Raw genomic sequence first — 23,404 nt, forward strand, 5'->3', positions numbered from 1 at the left:
TACAAAAATGGGTTTGTTTCAAACTGGATGGAAAAATCAGAGTTTTTATCATGCAATAGCTTTGCCATATCTTTAGGGAAGGTAAAATGAGCCCAAGATGTCAGCAAAGCTCACACATGTGCTATGAACAGATTGAACTGCTGGCTGTTGCTTGACAGCTCGTGGGAACAGCATGAAACTGTGTCAGGGCATGTTTAGGTTGGATATCAGCGGGAAAGTTCCTTCACCCAGAGGGTGGTTGGGCACTGGAGCAGGCTCCCCAGGACAGTGGTCACAGCACCAAGCCTGAAGAGTTGAAGAATCATTTGGACAATAGTCTCAGGCACTTGGTGTGACCCTTGGGGTGTTCTGTGCAAAGCCAGGAGCTGGACTGGATCATCCTGATGGGCCCCTTCCAGTTCAGCATATTCTGTGTCAGATGAGTTAGTCTGCCCTGGTGAATTTAGGTCTGACAAGGTCTCTGTGTCCCCTGTGTTCCCTCACAGAGACTGGAATGAGAAGCTGCTGCAGGATGCCTGTCGCCTGCTGTCGGCCGAGATGGATCTGTCTCCCTCAGCTCCTGGCGGCATGGTGGATTTCCGACGCACCCTCACCCTCAGCTTCTTCTTCAAGTTCTACCTGACAGTCCTTCAGAAACTGAGCAAGAGTGGCACTGTGAGTGCTCCCTGGCAAGGCAGATTTGGGGAAGGAGAACCTCTTTGTATTGCCTTGGTGGGGGAGGCACGGGGAGAGTTCAGATTTGAGCAGAGTCCCACCTGATAACAAAATCCATGCTGCAATAGCTGCCAGAGCTGCCCTACTGCTTGCATAACAGTGACTTGTGTGTCTTCCCACTTGCTTCCTTGTGGCTCTGTCGTTCACAGGATGATTCCTGGGCTTCTCCCATTTGCTTCATTACAAGTGGTCTTGTGGCTCTGTGGTTGTTGTTGACACAGAGCCTAAGCCTCACTCACCTTTAACTCAGTAGATTATGGATTACCTTAAGTGGGAGATGGAGAATGGAAAGTATCCTGAGCCACTAGGGAATGTGAGAAAGGAGGTGGAAGGGAAGGTGATTTTCTTTAATATGTCTCTGGCAGAAAACTATGTGTGAGCCTGTCCCTTCAAACTACATCAGTGCTACAGAGCTGTTTCACAAAGATCCCATTGCAAATGCCCAGCTCTTCCAAGTAAGTAGCAGCTTTCCCAAGTAAGTAGCAGTGTCAGCATGACATAAATGCAGACTTTTCTGTAGCTCAAACTGTGCTTTATGTTCTTGTCTCCAAGTATGTTCATCACATAAACCTTGATAATGCCATGCATGAAGCTTGTGTTTGGGTCTCAATCCTTTCCTCACTTGAGAATACTGTTCTTTCTTGTTATTGCCCAAGAGAGCCCAAGCTTTCTCTGTTGCTGAGGGCTCTATAAAAATTGCTTTTCTTCCTGTACCCAGCTCTATATCCAAACTGAAATTCCCCTTCTGTTTTCCCCATTTATAGCCTGCCTTTCTTGGCATCTCTCAGGCTTCACACTCATGTATCTTCTTTCTTATTTCTCTGTTAGTGACCCATTCTCTTCAGCTTTGAGAGTAGAATCCAGTTTCAGAACTTGAGCTTTCTTATGCAAGATGTGAAATCAAACCCTTCCCTTTTCATAGCAATTTCAAAACCCAAACTACTTTCACTTCATTCCCTACAGCTCCCCTCTGTGTAGCCACACCCTGTGGCACCTTGTTTACCTTCCTTTCACACAGGACTGAGCCCTCATTCACCAGAATGTCCCACAGCGCTCTTTGCTCTCCCATCAATGCTTCCATCCCCTTCCACCCAAGCCAGCAGCAGTCAGCCATGTGTTTTACTCCAGGAAGTGCCCAAGGGGCAGGCAGTGGAGGACATGGTGGGCAGGCCTCTGGTGCACGTTTCAGCAGCCAAACAAGCCAGTGGAGAGGCTGTGTACTGTGATGACATCCCTCACCACGAGAACGAGCTGTACCTGACGCTGGTGACCAGCACCAAGGCCCACGCTAAGATCCTGTAAGTGCTGCTTCTCCCTTCCAAATGTTGGAAGCATCCTGTTCCTGGTGGCTTGGAAAACATCAATCTGTCAGGGTGTGGGTGAAGGAAAGGTTTTGCTTAGGTGGGAACTCCAGTTCTTTGCACATTGTTACATGGAGGCGAGCTCTGTGTGTGTGTGACAGCTGCCTTGCAAGCTGTCAGTGGGAATGTGAGGGAACCAACACCAAACTTTGGGCTTTGCTGAAGCACAAAAGCCCTTGGCCTAGGCCAAACTTTTTGCATTTCCATCTCTTATACTCAGGCATGCAGGATTAAAAAGGAGCAGGGTAGGAGAGCACCACAGAGGTTGGGATGTCATTTTAATCACTAACTGGAGCAATGAGCTTGAAGATTCTCCTTGTATCTGCCTGAAAAATTAGGTTGTAAGATGTAATTCTACCAGCTCTCCTGTTGGTGGTTCAGTTGTGGGCACTGGGTTTTGCCTTGCACAGTGCTTGCCTGCACTGGCTCTGATCAAGCCCTCTGCACAAAAGTAATTTGTGAATTGGCTTCAGCTGTGAGGTGTAGCCCTGTTTGTGCTTGGTGGACAGGTCAGTATTTGGAAGTGCAGCTGTCTCAGAAAACATCTTGTTCATCCAGGGCATGACTGGTACCTAATTTATAGCAACAGTGAATAACCAACTCCTAAAGGCCAATCCTGGCAGGTAATGCCATCCACATTCTCATATGGATTTTAATGCTGTCATTTTGCAGGACTGGCTGCCCCCACAAACCCTAATTGTGTTTATGTGGTGGTGGTTCTGCAGGCTCTCATCTGCCCTCAGCTGCTTTGATGAGGGACACTCTGTATTCCACTGGCTCGTGTCATCCTCAACAGCCTTTCCATGTGCTGTTCATTCCTTAGGCAACGCTTCCTGCCTAGTCAGGCTTCCTGTGCAGAGCTTTCCCATTGTGGCGTGGGATGCACAGATGCAGTAATTGGCTCCCAGGTTATGAAAGAAACTGCTCTGCTCATCACAGTTAATTTTTAGGTGTTGCCATGTGCAATGCAGACACTTAAGTGGTGTTACTGCCACCAGGGCAGATGGAGAGATAGAGAAGGCATCTCATCCATGCTTGTGACCACAACATGCAGTGTTTTCTAGAAGCTGCTGTACACATTCCCTTACAGTTATGTTGTGTACGCCTATTTCAGGCCGGGAGCCTGTAGCTTTCTGCAGAGGAGGTAGGAGAATATTTAATCAGGGGACAAAAGTATCAACCTATGGTTTTGGCAGTCAAAATATTGACTCTGAAAACTTCCACTTCATCCTAGTCAGGTTTTGAGCACCAAGTGTAAATCAGACTCCAGCTGCCTCTGCATTTGTAACTAAGGCAAAGTGTTAGGGGGCTGTTTGTGAGCTACTGCTGCAGAAACACAGGAAAGAGAACTTTCCAAAGAAAAATAGCATTTTGAGTTCCTGCTGTCTAGGGGTTCATGTGGGAAAGTTCATTCATACATTTAATGTCTTTTTAAAAAACTTTGTGGCTCACTGGGATGTATTAACAGCTGCTTTCAGGCACAGTTTATATCAAAGTTTTAGGAATATAAACAAGTTGCTGAAAAAATTGCAACAATTTACAGAAGGCAATAAATCATTCAGCTGGCAAAATCAAAGCCACAGCACTTCTATTCACAGCTGTTTCTCTGTAAAACCAATGTACAGAATATTGCAAAAGGATCCTTTAAGTCTTTTGTAATATATTTTTACAAAGTTCTCCATGTAAAAATTAAATTATATTACCCTTTTATAGTTATTTTGTCACTGAGTTTTAAATCTATATATGATTGAAGCAGACGAGCATTTTGGATAGATACTTTTGCTGATTACCAAAGAAAGCCTTTCATGAAGGTTTTTGTCTTTTTGAGCATCACTTCTTTTGCATCCTCTTAAAAGCCCTGAAGCTTCCTTATGATTGATCCTCAATAATTTCTCCTGACTCACCCATGGCAGATGATACATGTCAGCACTAAAATTTCATATTTATCCATATTCTTGCCTTCATGGCAAGAATCATGGCAACAAGTGGAGGCACAGCATCACTAGCACCAACTGGTTATCAAAGAATCTTTAGTACATGTGGCAACTAGATCAAGTTCAGATGTGTCTTGGGGAAAAGATGTAGGGCATAGTCCCAAGAAGCAGGGTGCTGATCAGTCTCACAGTCAGGATTAACATTTTGATATAGATCCCAAATTATTTTAGTCTCGTGTGTTACGCTGTCACAGTCTCACATGATATTCATGTGGCGTAGCCAAACTCAAGGAAGTCAGGCCTGAATTTGTATTGGAATCTCATAATTGCTTACACAAAGAAAAAATGAGAAATAACACTATCTCTCCTTCTTTCTTTAGTTCTATAGATGCATCTGAAGCTCAGAGTGTTCCTGGGTTTGTGTGTTTTGTCTCTGCCAAGGATGTTCCTGGCAGTAACGTCACTGGCATCGCTAATGATGAGACTGTCTTTGCTAAGGATGTGGTATGTAGCTAAAAACAGCCTTTTTCAATCATGCTGCTCAGGATGTAACATTGCTCATACTGTCAAGTCCTCTACCTTATACAGAGTTAATTCTAACTGCACTGGGGTCAATAGAAATCTTAGTGATAAATTCAATAAGGGCCAAGTCCCTTTGCCCTGTGCCCCTCTCCTCTGTTATCTCCTCAATTCTTCTCTAAGCTGCAGCCCCCTGGGACAGGCTCACTCGCTCCAAATTTCCTTGTGATTATTCTCCCTGGGTGCTGATTTTTAATAGACTGGTCTGAACAAGCTGCATAAAAGGAATAGAGAATTATCATGAGTCTCTCATCACTGCAGACACACACCCCAAGTGATGGTGGGTCCCAATCTTGCCTGTAGGTCACCTGTGTGGGCCATATCATCGGTGCAGTCCTGGCAGACACACAGGAGCATTCCAGGAGAGCAGCTAAAGCTGTGAAGGTCAAGTATGAAGAACTTGAACCTATTGTCACAATTCAGGTGAGATGGCTCAGTTCTGCATCTGCAGTTGGCTTGTGACCCTCTGCTGTCCAGTTCTGTTCTTACACTCGTGGTTACTGAGCCCCACGGTTTCTTTGTGTTTGTGGGTGCAACAGGACACTGATAGAAGGAATAATTTGTGTATTTCAATATAAAGAAGGTACATCTTTGGTACCCTGCTGATTTAGAGTACATTAACTTTTTCTGTGCTATTTAAAGCTGAAACAAATAAATCAAGCTCGGGCAGATAATGTTGTGCTCAACAGAAAATTGTTTAAATAAACAAAGTTACTGTGAGTTACATTCTTGCCCACAGAACTTTGGTTTTAATATTCTCTGGTCTGACCCTGCTGGCTTCATTGATATCCATTCCCTCTTCATTCTCTCATTTATAACAAACAATAATAATGTGTGAAAATGTCTTTTCTAGCTCTGTCACTGCACTGCTTCTCTGAGATTTCTGCAGAACACTTGTCTAGTTTCCAAGCTGATGAAAACAATTTTCAGGAATTGACTCCCTGCTGTGAACTGTATGGCCACAGTCTTTAAGTGGTTTTTCTCAAAGCTGAAGAAATTAATATCAACAATGCATGATCATTTCATGCCTTTTTAACTAGAAAATTTGCTGACAAGGTCTCCTTATGAGACAGTAAAAGCAAATGATAATACCTGCACAGCATTCATTTCTAGAAATGAGAAAGAAAGATGTATCAAGCCATTTTTAGTGGAGAAATTAGAAACACAGGATTCTAATGAAATGTTTTTAACAGTCAGTATTTCATACCATGTATTGTGTAATGAATTTTACATGAATTTGTGTTCATGTAAATAGAAAGTGCACAGACTCTGTCTGGTGCAGACATTGGTACTGTCATCTGAGGACAGAGATTTTGGGTTGTTTGGGTGATTTGTGGATTAACAAACAATGTGTGAGACCTTTGCCTTCTCTGAGGCTTCTAGTTGTTCATTCACCCAGGGAACATGAGAGTGGAGCCAAAAAACGTGCTGGTGGTTTTTTTGGGTTTGTTGCTTAATGTTTGGTGGGGGTTGTTTTCATCACGGAAAGCTTCAGTTTTGGCAAAAGGAAAATGCCTTTGTTAAACTTCCCTTATGTACTTCCCTGTACATTAGCTCAGAAGTGGGCTACTTGTGCACTTCTCATCTGAGAGGTTTCATTTTTTCTTTCTCATTTTCTTTCTCTTTTTTTTTCCCCTTTCTCCTACCCTATGGGCTACAGACATGAGTTAATATAAGTTGTAAGTTATAAAGTTATAGCTGTGGTGGTTACAGGCCTTGAAGTTCTGGGTCCACAATGTAAAACAAGTCACAAGGAGTAACTTAAGATTGTCCAACTATGGTGGTGTTGGTTGTGAAATTGCTTTGTTGCCAAAAGTTATTTTCTACTACTTTTAGTCAAGTCTCTTGGCGACTACCATGGAAAGTGTCTGATAAGTTCTTGTGCTTTTTATCTTGGGTATTTCTTCTTCAGTTCGAGGAAGGTTTGATTTCATTTCCACTTAGACAAAAATGTCATTGTGTCTTTCTGTTTCCTAGGAAGCGATTGAGAAAAAATCTTTCTTTAAGGATATAAAGAGGATTAATAAGGGAGATGTGAAGAAAGGATTTGAAGAATCTGATCACATTTTGGAGGGTGAGAATAAGCATTAATAATTCTTTTAAAATAGTATAGTTTGTGACAAAAGAAGTCAACTTCCTTTTTTTCATATGATACTGAGAGTAAGGTGTGCAGGACTAAATTAATTTCATATAAATTTCAGACTGATATACAAATTTTATTGTTTCAAACAGACCTGGATGCTGCCAGCTGTGCCCCCAGAAAACACTCTTTTTTCAATGAAAGCACACATTTTTCTTGAGTAAATATTCTACAAACTGCTTTTTTTATTTTCTGAAATTTTTCCCTGTCCAGACATAGTCTGGTCTAAATCTTATAGAGAGCCAATTTCCTTTAATCTGGTGTATGGCTTTATTTTAGGCAAATGGGCCACAATGAACAGAGAAAGGATCTTGTTTCTGACATTTAATTGTGTGTAGCATGACTGGAAATTGTATCCTTAGCACTGCCAGGTAAAATCACGAGCAGTGATAGAGAACTGATTCCCAGTTAGATCATCTTGAGGCATTTTGGCTTTCTACTTTTGTTCTCCTGTTTCAAAGTCTGTAACCTTGTATTTTATCTACTCAGACTATACTTGATTTATTTTTATTCTTATCTCAGTGGTGTTATTGAGGCAGTCTTGAAAGACACCAAGTACTGCATCTCCAGAGATGCTGGAACAATGGCATGGTGTGCAGAATTCTATTTTCGAAATGCCAGCCACTTGTGTTTTATAATTATGGTTTATAGAAAGTGGAAGGGAAGCATGTATGGAATTTTTATTGTGTTTTGTTGTTCTGTTTTGAGTTTATTTTTGTTGTTTTTAAACATTGAACCAGAAGTGTCAGTTTTAGAGCTAGTGATATCCAGTGCTGGACAACGCAAAGGGTCGTCACTTAACACATGTGCAGGAGGCAGTAGATTGAAGACAACATGTGATGAGTGACATTTATAACACCAGGGATGCCCTTTCTGTGGGGCATTTATTTCAATTTTCTAGGAGAGATGTACATTGGTGGTCAGGAGCATTTCTACCTGGAAACTCACTGTACTTTGGCTGTGCCGAAGGGAGAAGATGGTGAGATGGAACTCTTTGTGTCAACTCAAAACCCAATGAAGACACAGGTACTTCTCATTAACCTGGTGCCTAAAAGGCATTTGTTTCTCAGTTTCAGACTTGATGAATGGTTGTTTTATAGTTGCTCTTATTTTAATGTTTAATTAAAAACCACATAGGCTAAGAGTTAAGTATGGGATCTAAAGCATTTATCCATCCTGCTGGAATCCTGAATCTCCTTCCAGGTGACAGAGATATTTCTGTTGGCAACACATCTTTGTTAGGAGGGATTACATGCTTGGCCCTTTCTGGGGAGGGTCCAAGCTGCTCAGGAGACATGATGCTTGAATGACACATCAGAAAGAGAGGTGGTGAAACCACTGGCAGTGCACCAGCTCTCCCATTCCATGAGATTGGCTACTGGCACCATGGGGTGTCCTTGTTCTGTTTGCTGGCTCGCCAAGAGTGTCCAAAGGTCTCTCTATGCAGTGAGGGTGGTATGGATGTCAGAGCCTGTGCTAAATGAGACCTGTGCCTGGGTTACCTCATTTTGTGTCAGTCTTTTCCTGAATCTGACCCTGTGTGCTGCAGCACTGTGCCTTTTCCCCTCAGAGATAAAATGCTTGGTTTATTGGCTCCAATTCCATCAAATCCAATATTTGCACTGTTGAAATGGCTTCAGGAAGGCAATGTGTTGGCATTTAATTCCTAACACCAGCTGAGCTCCCTACATATGCTGCTGTTTTGTTTTTCTTTAGGAGTTTGCTGCCAATGCACTGGGAGTGCCTTCAAATCGGGTTGTGGTTCGAGTGAAAAGAATGGGAGGAGGATTTGGAGGAAAAGAGACTAGGAGTACTATTTTGACATCTGTAGTGGCTGTTGCAGCCTTCAAGTAAGTTTAGGTGTGGGGAAGAGGGATTTTTCTCCTTCAGACTGTCCCAGACTGCCTCTTTCTGGAGCACCATTTCTGCCAGAGCACTTTTCAATACTCTGCTTGTCTTCTTACTGCACAACTTAGAGCAAGCTTGGGATTTCCCAAAGGAGGTGTCTAATGGGTTCCTAGCAGGTAGGAGGGATTGAACCTGCCCAGAGGGGCTAAGTTTATGTAGGAATGGCAGCTTTTAATAGGAAAAGGGGGAAAACCTCCTTATTCTTTACTCTCTGAAAACTCTTGGATCTCAAGTTATTTGCCTTTCCCCCTCACTTCACCCCAAACCATTTCAAAATCCAGCACCAGCCATGGTTATTTTTGTTTAATAGAGGTATGAGAATCTCTTCTTTGTTCAAAACTCTACTACACCAGTCTTGCATCATTATACGTCTGCTCTTCTGCAAACTCCCTCTTGGGATTTTTCCCTAGGAATGGTAGCAGGCCTTGGACCCACACTTTTCAAACCCCTAAAAGTTCAGGGAATTAACCTAGGTTGCAACCATTTGTAAAGAGTAGATTGGAAGCGTGCCCCTGGTTTCTGGAGTTTTGCTTATGTTTAACTGTGCAGGTTTTGGGTGGACATGGCCTCTGAGGTGACATTTCTGCCCTACCCTTGCTGGCAGAGCTGAGGGATCTTGCAACACAGCAGCAGATTGACATAATACCTTTGGATGAGGACAAGCAAAATGAAACTCAAAAAAAAACTTTATTTTTTTTCTGTTCTGAGCAAACAATCTGCTTTCTCTAATTAATCAGTAATACATTTGCATCCTTTTATTCTCTTTATCTCTGCCAGCCAAACCACTGTTTGACATCCTGGAGGCTACAAAACAACTTATATGACATTTGCTAGATACTGGTACAACTTGAAGACAGGCACTTGGAAGGCAAAACTGTTAGAAAATTAAGAACCACTCCTACTCTCCCCCTTGTTTTCCTCCTTGATAATAAATAAGCAAATAAAAAACAAGGTCAAATTGAAGGCTAGTTAGCACTTTGCATTATTATATAATTCCTGTGGCATTGTCTTTTTCAAAGCTGAAAGAGTGCCTTGAGAAATCATCTGGAAAACAGTGATTGCTCAGTTATTAGCATCTATCTCTAAAAGAAACTATCCTTTTTTTTTAATACAAGAGTCTTTGCAAGAGTTTTCACAAATAGGTCTCAGCTTTGGAGATGTTTATTTTTTTTACTCAGTCTCGCCATTTTCTTAAGAGTAAGGTATATGAACCAAGCAGTTTACCCTTAACTGTCCATTGCCACCCTGGAAAGACAAAGAGAAGAGCCTTGTTATGCAGGAGCTGCATTGTACATTTCAGGATTTGCCTAAAACCCTGTGTTCTTTCCCAGAACTGGCCGTGCGGTGCGCTGCATGCTGGATCGAGATGAGGACATGCTGGTCAGTGGTGGCAGGCATCCCTTCCTGGGCAGGTACAAGGTATGCACACACATGAAAGAGTCCATGTGCTCTCAGTGCTGTCCCTAAGACATCAGAGAGCAGTAAGATATTGGGAAAAAACGCTGCTGTGGTTGTTTCACTGCTGATCTCCCTCACTGCAAATGGGCTGTAGCATTTTTCCTGTTAAAGTGCTGCAGAAGTTATTTTGGCTTGGATGGTTCCCTTCTTGTGACCTCAGCAGAAATAACTCAGCCTTCCTTGCAAGCAAGACTTTGACCCTGCTGATAATCACATTTCTTTTAGAGGTTTGCCCATTCCTGTAAAGCATCCTCTACACAGCAATGTGCTTGGTTAACTTCCCTTCTGCTTCAATCCCCCTCCAAAAGCTGCTGCTTTTGAAAGCAAAACCTGTTGAAGGAATTATGGCTGTGGCAAGCAGCCAGCACTTAATTTAAAAGAGTTCTCTGGAGCAAGATTGACACATGCATGAACTCTTTACTGGGGGGACTCTCTCAGCTGCTGGCTGTGCCTGCCATGTGCTGCACTGGGGAGAGTCGGCCCTCTCTGCCTATGTGAGATCCATTCAGTTTTTGGGGGAAAGCATAAACCAGAACATTTTGTTGAAAGCTGATTACTGAGGAGACACTCTCTTGACAGGTTGGCTTCATGAAGAATGGGAAAGTCAAGAGTCTGGAGGTGTCATACTACAGCAATGGGGGCAACTCTGTAGACCTCTCTCATGGTGTAAGTAAAATTTTCTGATAGCTAATTAAGCAGAAGGTGTGTTTCTGTGCAACCTTCTGCTCTGCCTTCAGAGAGCTGTTGCTGACAGCACTGCTTGCACATGCAGCTCTTTGACATGACCAAAAACAGATTTGAAGGGCTTTTGGAGCTTCTACAAATGCTCTGTGAGCCAGCTGACCTGTCTTAGCATGTGCCACAAAATTCTTATGGATGCTGTAATAACTCATATTGAGCAAAGGGGTCAAGAATGTTTGCTTTGCATTACAGAGGGCTGTGATGGAAAAGTTGTTGCACAATGCAAGATGGCTGATAGATCCCCAGCTCTGGAGAAAGAAACATCCCAGTCAATAGGTTGATCAGGGCAAGCTTGTAAAGGACTAGCTAAAGCCAGCAGTGTGCTCACAAGCAGTAAGAACAAAAAATGGGCCCAAGTTCTGAGTTTGTCTCCATAAAGTTTTGCCCTGATGAGTAAAAAACTCTCCTTTTCTGTCATGTGAGGGACCAACTCAATAGCCTAGTGTCACTCGGGTTTATTCTAGCTCACTTTCTCCAGTCCACCAAGTCTTTGATAATTTTCTGCAAAAATGGATCCTTTTCAATAGGAAAGAACTGCAGGAGCTCTCTACCAGCACCACATTTGATGCTGGCCATGTGGCTGGTGCTGGGCAGAGCAGAATGACAGGCAATTATGACAGGCAAGTGTCTTTGCATAAGCTGAGGGCCTGGTTGAGAGCACATCTGTGTAATTGCCTTTTTGACTATGTCTGAATCAGGAGACTGGAAAGTGCTCCATGTAGAGAAAAGGTTTGGTTGTGCGTCATGTCCTCTCTGTACTGCTGCTGGAAGGGAAATCTGGAAACACAAGCCAGAAAGAAGTTCTGGCCCTTTCCCAATGTGGACAAAGATCTCAAATCTTGCAGTTTGGTAGTTACTGAAAATGTTTATTTTATATGTTTGCCCTTCCTGCCATAGCCCAGTGCTTGAGTCACTTTTCCAGTATTAGATTACTCAAAATGTGAGAAGTGAAAAGAAAACTCTGTTTCTTCCCGACAGCCAATGGCATTTACTGACAGTTTGACTCAGCATGAGCCCAGGGCCAAAAAAGGACTTTCAAGCTCAATGTGTCCCAGAGCCATAGGAGTCAACAGGGAAGTGTGCTTATTGTCCTGTTGTTCAGGAGTATGGCATTCACATTCTCTGAACAGAGAGAGACATAATTTTCTCTCTCGGGATTTTCCCTGGAGAAGCACAGAGAGAAGAAGAGGAAAAATAATTCTTATCTCTACTTGCTGCTTCTGTTGTTTTTGCACATGTGGAATGTGTTAGGAAGATTGTTTACCTGAAGTGATTTGTCAATTGGAATCTGCTGAGGATTGTTTTGGCTCCTTGGCCAATTGGCTCAAAGCTGTGTCCTGGCTCAGACAGTCATGGGTTTTTCTTTAGTATCTTTGGTATAGTATAGTATCTCTTTAGTATAGTTATAATACAGTATTAATGTAATATAGTATATTTTAATAAAGCAATTGTTCAGCCTTCTGAATCAATGGATTCAGATGCCAATCATTCCCAGACATTTGGGTTGCCCTGCATTCCATACAGGAGGACAGCAGTTGACATTCCATTGCACCTGGGAGGCAATTCTGGCTGCACCTCAGAGCTCATCCAGCTGTGTTGACTGCAGCACTGCAGGTTGCTAGAGAAAGTGCTGGTTGTTGTAAATTAGCTTCAGAGCTTCCAGTCTGGTTTTGGCACTGGTGAGAAGTCTGACATCCAATTAATGTAAAATGTGTCCACCTCCATTCCTTTTCTTCACCAGGTGATGGACAGAGCCCTGTTACACTTGGACAACTCCTACAACATCCCCAATGTCAGCAGCGTGGGCATCGTCTGCAAGACCAACTTGCCTTCCAACACAGCCTTCCGTGGCTTTGGAGGGCCCCAGGGAATGATGATTGCTGAGTGCTGGATGAGTGACGTGGCTCGGAAGTGTGGCCTGCCCCCTGAGGAGGTACAGACACATGGACACCTTCCAGGGATGCTGCCTTTGAACAAGCTCTGAGAACTGATCAGCCACACGAGATTTTTAAGCATAAGTAATTTTACTTCATTTTTGCTGAGCTCCCAGCGGGATCTCAAACTTGTGTGACAGATACGTTCTAGCATGGATTATCTTGTGTTTAATTAAATTCCTTGGTAGCCTCAATTTTGTAACAGCTGGTTAAAGGATAGATATTAAAGAGAAGAAAGTCCAAAGGCACCAGGTACCTTAATTGCACTGACAATGTGCTTTAAGTCCCAATCTCTGAAAATTTTCATCCTTAATGTCTTAGTTCATGTTTTCCCATAAACAGATATGTTTGTTAATTGTTTTGCTCCTTGGTTCTTTATAGAAAGCCAAGGAGTAAAACCAGGAGCCAACATACTTTAGATCTCATCCCTACTTGTCTGAAGCATTAAATGTCGTCTGTCCTTTCTGTGTCTCTTTGGGAAGGTGAGGAAGCTCAATCTGTACCATGAAGGAGACACAACTCATTTCAACCAAAAGCTGGAGGGATTTACTCTGCAAAGATGCTGGGATGAATGTTTGTCCAGCTCTGGCTATCACGCCAGGAAGAAACTGATTGAAGAATTTAACAAGTAGGTGCCCTGGAGCTGTCTTGTCTTGGCAACTCAAGTGATGAGAAGTCACACCTCATATTTACAGACTCTTTTCTAAATATTTCTCCTTTTGAAACCCCTTTATGCTCACTGTTACAGGAAAGGTCTATCAGTGAGCTGGTAGGATAAATAGGGCCAGAATCAGACCCAGCATGATGTGATTTTGTAAGTGAATTGTAGCAAAGAAGAGGGGATCTGTTAAGTCCAGCGAGGATTTTCACATGACTATCAAGGCAATCTGTTTATGCTTTCCTCTGCCTCAGACTTTTTTAGCTGGCTTGTATACACAACTGAACAGTTAACAGTATGTACAATTGTTTCTATAATGCTTGCAGAAAGCATCTTCAGTTGCAATTTCCTCTTGTTGGAACAAAGAAAGCCTTTAATACAAATTAGTGATGAACTCAGTCTTTATCATAGTCAAGTGTTTTATTTCCATTTGATGTACAGTCAGAGGGAAGTCAGAAGAGATTTATGATAAAAAGCTCATGGGTATACGAATAATATTCTTTCCTTGCAGGCAGAACCGCTGGAAAAAGAGAGGGATAAGCATCATTCCTACCAAATTTGGCATCAGTTTCACTGTCCCATTTCTGAACCAGGTCGGTAAATGTCATTTGCTCTTTCACTAGAGAAGCTGGATTTATGCTGCCTCCTCCAGGTCTTCCTCCATTTGTACCAAACTGGAGCTTCTTGAAGAAGTAGTGAATTAGTTAAGAAAGAGCACACATTTTACAAGCCAAAATGAGCACCACAACAGTTTCCAGTTTATACTGTCCCAAAGATACTACAGTATAGCTGCATTTCCATGGTATTGTGTTAGGTTGATTTTCCTGCCTTCCTCAATAGCAGAAACATTGCTCCTGTGTTTGAGCTGATTTGATGAGCTGTCAGTGGTGTTGGAAAGTTGAGGTGAAGGGTGCATCTGTGTTCCACCGAGGCAGGACTGGATTATTTCATCTGCTTTCTGAGCCGAAAATACTGACTGGGGATTGTTATGTCACTGGGGCATCTAGTGAGTTGATGAGACTAAACCAAACTCATCTCAAGTGTAAACAAGTGGCTTTAGTTGAGCCAAAGCACAACCTTAGTCTAGTTCTGAATGAATTCTCTCTGTAGCCTGCAAAGTACTGCTCTAGTTAATTTATGATGATTAATGTTCCCTGCTGTAGGCTGGAGCCCTGCTCCATGTGTATACAGATGGCTCTGTGTTACTTACACATGGTGGGACTGAGATGGGTCAAGGACTTCACACCAAGATGATTCAGGTAATAATGAGTTTGGGCTTAACTGAATGAGATATCTTTTCAGGACAATTACACTCTCCTTACAGTACTGCCTCAGGCACCTTGACACTTCCTCCGTGTGCATGCAGAGAGTAACAAATCAGGACTGATTCCTCTCCACTGTTTGAGCAGCAGTGCTAGATTTCCAGAGTATTATCACAATTGAGTATTAGAATTAGATTCTTCATCATCTTAAATCTCATTATGTAAATAATGCAGGTCATGCTCACAGTTTAACTACTCTAGCAATTTCAGTTCACCTCCTAGAGGTACAGTTTTTATCCATTTCATATAAAAATCAGTTGTATTGAAAACATATATATCTGCATGTGCTAGTGCTTTTGTAGTTAAAAAGGCTTAAGGGAGCAGAGTTCCTTTGACAGGAAAATCACAGGAAAATCTCATGGGGCTTTTGCTCTTCTGATTTTTTTTAACTGTTGAGAGAAGAATTTGGTCTCATAATAGTGAGGTGAATGTCTGTCATTGTGGCAAAAGTGTGTGTGCTCACACACATTCAGTCTGTGAAATTCAAATATGACAATGTTCTGGCCTGATCTCAGTCACTGGAACAACTCAGTCTGCAGGAAAAAACAAAGTTTATGGTGGGAGAGGGTACAGGTTGCAGTGTGGATCTCAGCAGTGCCAGCAATGACTGACAATGCTCATGGATGAGAAGTGCTGCTTACCAATTGTTTGCCTTTGCTTCATAGGTTGCTAGCAGGGCCCTGGGAGTCCCCACCTCCAAAATTTACATCAGTGAGACCAGCACCAACACTGTCCCAAACACGTCCCCGACAGCCGCTTCCGTCAGCGCGGACATCAACGGAATGGCCGTCTATGTACGGGAGCTGAGTTATTCAAAGCACTGGGTGACAAGGGAGGGCTCCAGGGCATGGAAAGCTGCCCTGTATTTGTCTCTTGTTGCTTAAGGAAACCACCAAAAGGCAACTCTAGTGTAAGGATGTCTCATAACGTTATCTGGTATAGCATTGGCAGTAGATGGTGAATTACTGTATTTTTTCAAGTTATTTGAAACTCTCCTTCAATCCTTTGGTAGTTCTAAAAATAGAGTATTTGGGATTGCTCATGAGCAGAACAAAGCATCCATTTAAATAGCCAGCTTCAAAGTAATTAATACAGCCTTATCTGTAACAAATGTATTTTGCTGCATGTGTTAATAGCAAATGGTTTGAGAGCTGTGCTCCACCAACTCTAAGGGTTGATCAGCTCAGAGCAAATGTTCTGCTGTAGCAATGGCATGCATGGTCGTGGCTGCCTGCCATGGTGGAGTTACCAATGTATATATTTGCTGGGTATGTGATTTTTCCATTTTAAAAGAAGAATTTAGTACTGGTCATTCTCAGTTTAAAAGACAAGGGGGAAGCAATCCTGGAAAGTAAAATAATCAGGCTGGTTTTATTCTCTGCACAGCTTATCTGTGTAGTTGAATTTCAGGAAGAAATTTTTTGTTCTTTCAGTGTTAGTTTGTAAGCTATGCTGAACTGTCCTGTCAGATGGGGTACAGGTAATGTATAAATGAGCAGACTTCTTATATTTTGTGTCATGGTCCAGAAAGTTCAGTGCTGAATTTGGGATTCCTTTCTGCTGTCAGCACAGCCAATCTCCTTTAAAATCCTTTTCAGGCAACATTTCTTCCTATCTAGCAAGACATCCATTAGTGAACTTTGTTCCTTTTTATGATTTGCCAAAGTCCAGAAGGCAATATTGATTTAAATACAAGATTCTTTAAAAGTCTTAGAGGGCTCTTAATACCATGAGCTGGCTATTCAAATCTTCAAAGTATTTCTTCTCACTCTCTTTGTTTCTAGAATGCGTGTCAGACTATCCTAAAAAGACTCGAGCCAATCAAGCAGTCTAATCCCAAAGGATCCTGGGAAGACTGGGTAAGCTGTTTGTGTCAGTCATGAGACATTGTCAGAGATTGTTTTAATTGGCAAACCACATGTGCAGGTGTGTCCTCCAGGCCTTCTGCACCTTGCTAGCATAGATTTGAGCAAAGACAGTCAAACACAAACCTGGCACAGACTTCCAAGTAATTAAAACTTACAAGAGGTCATCCCCAAGACATCAGTTATTAATTGAATCCTGAGATTTCTCCAGATTTTGGGGCCTGCCTATGACAAACTCCATCAGACAAAAGTCTCGAGTGGTTATGTTTATCTCTGTAGTCAGGCTACAGTCTTGGACAGGAAAGGATCTTTCCTTTTCCCAAGGAAACTTGATTTTTAATGAAGGGATTCTGTAGCATAGACAGCTCTTGTTGAGCTGCCATTCAGCCCCTGTAGTGCTCCTTGTCTGCAATATCTGTCCCTCAGTGAGAAGAGATGGATGGGCTGTAAGGCACTGCTCTTCATCTGAGGAGTTTTGACTTTGCGATTTGGAAGTCAGGGTAGAATTTCCCTCACTGAAGTCAAGATGACCTGTCAATTTAACCTTTGTCCCTGAGGCTAAAAGTCTAACCTGTAGCTGAGAGACAAACAAACACAAGCAGCTCTCATCCTCTGCCAATGTTTCAAGTTCTGCCCTTGGTAGCTGCTGATGGGGCTGTTTGGGGAAGCAGCTGCAATCGCGATTTGGCAGTGCTGGAGTTGGGTAGTGTGACAGCTGTCTGTCACTGGACATTTGCTGCTTGAGGCCTCCTGGAAATGTTTTTGTGCAGTTATTTTGAACGAGCTGGTTGTACATTTCACTGTTTTCAAACTCTTGTTCACGTTGCCAGATTAAAACCGCCTATGAGAGCTGTGTCAGCCTGTCAGCCACGGGCTTTTATAGGTGAGTGAAAATTCACACTGCAGAGGCACTGACTCAAGTGCATGGATTGAATCCAGGGAAATTCTGGGAAGATTTACAGCCCCCAGCCCCCTGTAACTGCTCTAAATTAAAGCTGCATTCCCTTTCCTACCTACAAGTGATAAGCTGAGGTTAACAGCCTCTTGGCTGGGGAGAATTGATTCCTGATGGAGCACAGCTCTGAGGGTAAGTAGATCTGGAGTAGATCTGACTTCATTCCAGCTGACCTTGGGCTGAAAAGGCATAAATGAAATCAGAGCTTTGCCTGGGGCTCTGCTCTGTGTCAGCCTTGTGGCCTAGTTTTGCACTAGAACTGTCATGCAGGATAAGAGGGGACAAGGGTTGTCCTTGAGGAAAATCCTGTTTCTTGTGGCAGGAGCAGATACCAGTGTTTCCAGCAGTTTTCTCCCACTTCAGTCTCTTGCTGGACACTGTGTAGTTCTGAAATGAGGCACTTCTCTTAGTCAGCTTTACTGCTGGAGGAAAGCAGAGATCCATCATCTTTAAGGCAGAGGGGTTGACATTAATAAATAAGTCTAGTGTTGAGAAGAACCTATTTAGGGCGAAAATACACTATGTGTTAGTTTCTTTTGCATCCCTGAAATGTTTTTTTTCTCTTAATCAAGTGACTTGCCAGCATTTTATTAAACCAGTTTTCAGATAAAGTTTAAGTAGTCAAATTTGCCATTAACTGTGCTTAAAATCAGTTCTAAGCTTAATAGAGTTTCTGCTTCAGCTTAACTATGTTCTGAAGTTTAATGGCCTTAAAGAAACATTCAACTGCACTCTAAAAGCAAATGATTTTTCACTGGATTGGTAGATAATAGTCATCACAAACCCTGAGATTTATGGGCAAATAAAGATGGCTAAAACAGTTTGATAGTTTCAATCAGGTTTTGGAATATAGAGTAGATTAAGCAGATTTCTCTTTATAGTTGTTTACACTTTTAATTTCTGCATGGGCTTGACAGAAGAAATGAAACAAAACTGAATAAGAATTTTGATAAGTAGCAATGCAGTTATATTTGGGTTTTTAAATGAAATTAAATGTGGTTTTATTTCTCTTTGTATCAAGAATTCCTGAAGTTGGCTACAACTTTGAAAAGAATGAAGGGAAACCATTCTCCTACTTCAGCTATGGAGTTGCCTGCTCTGAGGTTGAGATAGATTGCCTGACAGGTGACCACAAGGTGAGGGGTCAGCAGTGAAACAGAACAAATACTGGGTGTCAGCCCATTCCTGGCTCTGTCATTGGTCTGGTGTGACCTTCAGCAAGTTTCTTAACTCCTCTGTTCCACAGTGCAGCCATCTGTAAAGTGCAATAAAACAATAATTATCTACCCTGTGGGGATTTGGGGCTTAATGAATGATTGCAAAAGTTATTGGATTTGCTTGAGTAAGAGATAGCAGCACTGTGCTGACACAAAAGTACAGAAACATCCTGGAAATGAGTTAATCATTAAAAATAACACTGAAGACTTCTGGAAAGAAAGAAATAAAAAAAAAATTAAATCAGGATCTGACCTAATTGGTTATGCTGAGCTACAGGCCACTGATACCAGCATCTTGGAAATAATATTAATTGGGTCCACTGGACCTCTGGGGAAAGCTGCAGTGAGTTCCTTTGAATTACTTTTGGGGTGAACTCAGATTAAAAATCAGTATGAGAAGTTCAGATGAGATAAGATTATGTGGGACAGTGTTTGGATACTCTTCCTCACATGAGACCATGGTGGACCACAGTTCCAGAGATCTGTCCTGATTCACCCTTTATTCCTGTTCTCTAGAACATTCGCACAGACATTGTTATGGATGTTGGTACCAGTCTGAACCCAGCCATAGATATAGGACAGGTAAGTGAAAAGTATTGCTATTTCCATCATGTTAAGGCAATCACACTGCTCTCAGGCTTTTCTATTTATTATCCCTCTCCAGGATGGGCCTTTGCAAACACACTCTTTTAAACTTGGCACAGAATTACATAGGGAACTATTCTGTTAGGGGTTTGGGGATTTTTGCCTTGGATAATAAGACTACAGGATATTCAGTTACCACCCCACTGATGTTTTTTTCAGGCTAAATCCCTCACCTGATATTTATCTTCCTATCTGTCAATATTAAATTTAGTGAAAATTCTCCTGCCTAAAGAGTTAGGGTGGCAGATTCTGTCCTCCAGCTGCTGCTGTGTAGAATTCTCAATAGGAAGTTGGACCAGTCACTTATCTTGCCAAGTCCTTGGGCAGGCACAAGATTACTTCAAAAATTTGTTCAGTAATAACCACACTATCTCTTAGCAGATAAAGGTAATAAAACCAGGGTTGTTTGACAGACCAAGAGATGAATTGTTAGATGTATACTTATCTAGTTATCTTAGCTCACTGGCTAGCTCTAGATGTTGATATGGTGTAACTCAAATGAAACTGCTGCAGGATTTGGAATGACAGGAGAGCATGAATTGCAAAGCTCTGCTACAGCTAAAATGAAATTTCCTTGGAAGTGATGTTTTTTCTGAAAGAGGTTTTTTTTGGAAGTGTCCAAGGGGAGAGAGGGGTTTTGTGTCTTTGCAGCCTGTCATTCAGGTTTGGGAGTTGAGAGATGAGCTAAATGGAGCCTGTCAAAGGGGTCTTCAAATCCTGTGTCCTTCCACAAATTGCTGCAAAGGATCTGGGGGCACAGGAGAGAAAGGATGTGGCATGAGTGCAGGAATACAAGTACACAGAGATGGGTCAGTGAATGCTTGTGACTGCTCTGGCTGTCAGATACCTGAGTGGGCACAGAGAGCAGAGCTGCTTTGTGCAGTGTTGTTCAAGCACATCCTCTTGTAATATTTTTTCTCTTAAAATTTACAGTAGAAAAAATATGCAAAGTTTTTTAGTACTTAAATGGATATGGGAGTGGTTTTGCAGGTGTCTGTGCTGCTGACCTGATAATACCCAGCACTTAGGAAAGCATTTATACTGAAATAGAAAGCATAAAATAGTTTGTCGTTAGATGTTTCATATTCAGTCCTTTTAGTCTACTTGTGCTTTGATATATCAGCAAGTTCAACTCATTCAGTGTTCACCTGCCTGGGAAGAAATCAATATTTTATCATTGATTTTATTTTTTTTTTCTGTTGCTTCATCAGAAAATTCCTGTCCTGTGTTTACAGAAAATCTGTTTGCGTGTATTTGTAAATTGCTTCACCTGCCAGGGAAATGCTGCCACATTTATGTGGGAACACAGGAATTGTGCAAAGATTGTACCCAGCAGAAGGGACAAGGGTTTAGAGATAAAAAGCAGGATCTGAGTCAGGTGGGAAGGGTTGAAAACCCTGGTGGATGTCATCACTGTTTGTCCTTGTGCAGGGAAGAACAACAACAACAGAGCCTGTAACCTTGTTTGGGTGTGTTTGTAGATAGAAGGAGCCTTTGTCCAGGGCATTGGGCTCTTCACCATGGAGGAGCTGCGTTACTCTCCTGAAGGGAACTTGTACACTCGAGGGCCTGGCATGTACAAAATCCCAGCATTTGGAGACATCCCAACAGAATTCAACGTGTCCCTTCTCCGTGACTGCCCCAACAGCAAGGCAGTTTACTCATCCAAGGTATGCCTGTGAGGTCTGTGGGCCTCCTACTGCCCCATAACACTGTGGGATAAAATCATGATCCTGTGTGTCTAAACAGTTCATCTCATCATGCTGTGGTTACTCTGAGGTCAGGATGTTTTTCTGTTTCTTATCAGAAATGTGTGTACTATCCTTTCTGGTTAGGAAGGACTGAAGTAATCTGCACATTGCTGCCCTGATTGTCCATTAGACAGAACTGAAGTGGCTTTGCTGTGTGATTAAGCTTGTGTTTTCTTCCTGTTTCTTCTTTAAATGGACTGAGGGTTGATTTAGCCCAGTCTTTCCTCACTGATCACCCCTGGCACACTGGAGGCTGTTTTAGCATCATGTTCCTCACTGAGCACATCTGGCAGACTGAGGTTCCCAACTGGAAGGCAAAGGCTCACTCTTGCTTGTGCTCTGTCTAGGCTGTGGGAGAGCCACCCCTGTTCCTGTCTGCCTCAGTGTTTTATGCCATTAAGGATGCCATCTACTCAGCAAGGAAGGACTCTGGCCTGACAGAGTCATTCAGGCTGGACAGCCCTGCCACCCCAGAGAGGATCCGCAATGCCTGTGTGGACATCTTCACCAAAATGGTAACAGCCCTGCTCTCCAGTCTGCTCCCTGGCAGTGTGCCTGCAAGTCACAGGGACCCAGGGCTGGGGTTAGGGCAGCATGGGGAGGCTGTGTCCCTGCTCCAGAAGATGAGTTTTGTTTCATGGGTGTTATCCTTCATTTGCCATGCCATCAGCTGAGAGCCAGATCCCCAGGCCAGCACTGCTAGGGCTCCCACTGCAGGAAGGGCTGTACAGTGTCCCTGAAGTTCAGTCCATTCCATTCTCCAAGTGTTGTGTGTGGACCACTGGCTGCTTGTCCTGATGCTCCTGACCCTCATCTCTCACAGAATCATCTCATATGGTGAGGGCCACAGTGGGATTTAGTGGTATCCCTCAGCAAAGGAGGGGGAGAAAAGTGTTTCTTCAAATACTCCCTTCTTCTGAATGTTATGGCCACAGGAGTCTCCTTAGAGCTGTGGACTTGCTCTGAAGGAGTGCAGGAACTGTCACTGGTTCCTCTTGGGCTGCTCTGTCATGGTGTTGTCACAGGGCTCAACTATCAGGCCCCTAACAGAAGTGCCATGAGAGTGACATCTCTGTGTTTGGAAAAACTGGGATAGCAGCTCCTATCTTCTCAGAGTCCCCACCTGAAATGTGTGGGACATGCTGAACGCTGGACAGGACCCTGATTTGTTGTTAATTCAGATTTTTTTTCTCTTTGTAGTGCCCTTCTGCTGAGCCAGGGACCTTTAAGCCATGGTGTGTGCGTGTGTAGGAGGAACACTTGAGGAGCCAACTCTGCTGAAACTGAGCTTACATCAGAGGAACCACAAGGCAGTAGGACTATAATGGAGAAGAAAAACCAACCTGTGTTCATGTGGCTCACCCACTGATTCATGGAGCTTTCACATTTAATTGTCCAATCATTATTTTCTCTATGAGAGGAAATTACTGCCAGATTATAGCTGTGATGTAAATTCAAATGAAGACTAAGTTCAAAGTGATGTTATCCAGGTGTAATTGAAAAATCTTAGAGATTTCATATAAAATTGCTGCAAGGATGCTTGTTACTAGCTAATGTGAAATAGCAGAGTGGTTGTTTCTTCTTTTTTCTGCTATGGGGAAAAGATGTATCACCTTGTGCTGCTATGCCAAGAAGGACTGAATATGTGTTGATCCCAGACATAATCCTCTAGCTGAGATGGGGGAAGGTGTTAAAAGGTGCTGAGGGCTGGGCCCTGCTGTGTCCCCTCTGCCCACAAAGCCAGCTGTATCCTAGAGGAAGATGAGCAGGACTTTTGGTGTTGGCTAATGAAGATGGTCTTACCTGTGTAACAAAAGTGTTTCAGAGGAAAAGGCTAGAATGTGACCAACAACTGATTTATCCCAAGTTCAATGACTGTTGCTTGTCCAATGACTGCACCTGGGCTTTAATGAGATTTTAGTTCAAGTGCTACCTTGTCTTCTCTGATTAAAGATAAAAACTAAATACACCAAGAGTACTTCCAGCAAGATGCTCCTTTGTTTGACACAGATTTTTCCCATCTCACACCTCCACTTCTCTCCCCATCCTTCAAATAGGAAAGGACATCAGAGACCTTGGAGTAACAGAGGAGCTTGCTCATCGATGTTCCTAAGGTAATTTACACCAGCCTAAGCAAGGGGCACGAGGAGGTTGGGCACAGCTGGGGATGAGCTGCCTCAGGCTGCACTCTAGGGTAAATCCCTTGCTGTCATGGCCTTGCC

At 42.8% G+C, this 23,404-nt stretch overlaps 1 protein-coding gene across 9 annotated transcripts in view; it reads left to right on the forward strand.

Annotated features, from left to right (window-relative positions):
• Window positions 1-23,166, forward strand: part of XDH (xanthine dehydrogenase) — a 76,849-nt gene extending 53,683 nt beyond the window's left edge. For all 9 annotated transcript variants that reach the window (XM_064709527.1, XM_064709533.1, XM_064709529.1 and 6 more), the window contains 22 exons: window positions 486-654; window positions 1,080-1,169; window positions 1,843-2,012; window positions 4,390-4,513; window positions 4,892-5,011; window positions 6,566-6,662; window positions 7,630-7,754; window positions 8,445-8,578; window positions 9,968-10,055; window positions 10,674-10,760; window positions 12,577-12,768; window positions 13,252-13,397; window positions 13,939-14,020; window positions 14,591-14,686; window positions 15,415-15,543; window positions 16,534-16,608; window positions 17,445-17,497; window positions 18,591-18,705; window positions 19,303-19,368; window positions 20,913-21,101; window positions 21,530-21,697; window positions 22,383-23,166. In XM_064709527.1, coding sequence (XP_064565597.1) covers window positions 486-654; window positions 1,080-1,169; window positions 1,843-2,012; window positions 4,390-4,513; window positions 4,892-5,011; window positions 6,566-6,662; window positions 7,630-7,754; window positions 8,445-8,578; window positions 9,968-10,055; window positions 10,674-10,760; window positions 12,577-12,768; window positions 13,252-13,397; window positions 13,939-14,020; window positions 14,591-14,686; window positions 15,415-15,543; window positions 16,534-16,608; window positions 17,445-17,497; window positions 18,591-18,705; window positions 19,303-19,368; window positions 20,913-21,101; window positions 21,530-21,697; window positions 22,383-22,433 — 2,566 coding nt within the window. In that variant the 3' untranslated portion in view covers window positions 22,434-23,166. The remainder of the gene's footprint in view (window positions 1-485; window positions 655-1,079; window positions 1,170-1,842; window positions 2,013-4,389; window positions 4,514-4,891; window positions 5,012-6,565; window positions 6,663-7,629; window positions 7,755-8,444; window positions 8,579-9,967; window positions 10,056-10,673; window positions 10,761-12,576; window positions 12,769-13,251; window positions 13,398-13,938; window positions 14,021-14,590; window positions 14,687-15,414; window positions 15,544-16,533; window positions 16,609-17,444; window positions 17,498-18,590; window positions 18,706-19,302; window positions 19,369-20,912; window positions 21,102-21,529; window positions 21,698-22,382) is intronic.
• The last annotated feature ends 238 nt before the right edge of the window (window positions 23,167-23,404 follow it).

Source organism: Zonotrichia leucophrys, chromosome 3 (genome assembly GCF_028769735.1).
Source record: "Zonotrichia leucophrys gambelii isolate GWCS_2022_RI chromosome 3, RI_Zleu_2.0, whole genome shotgun sequence".
Taxonomy (NCBI): Eukaryota; Metazoa; Chordata; class Aves; order Passeriformes; family Passerellidae; genus Zonotrichia; species Zonotrichia leucophrys.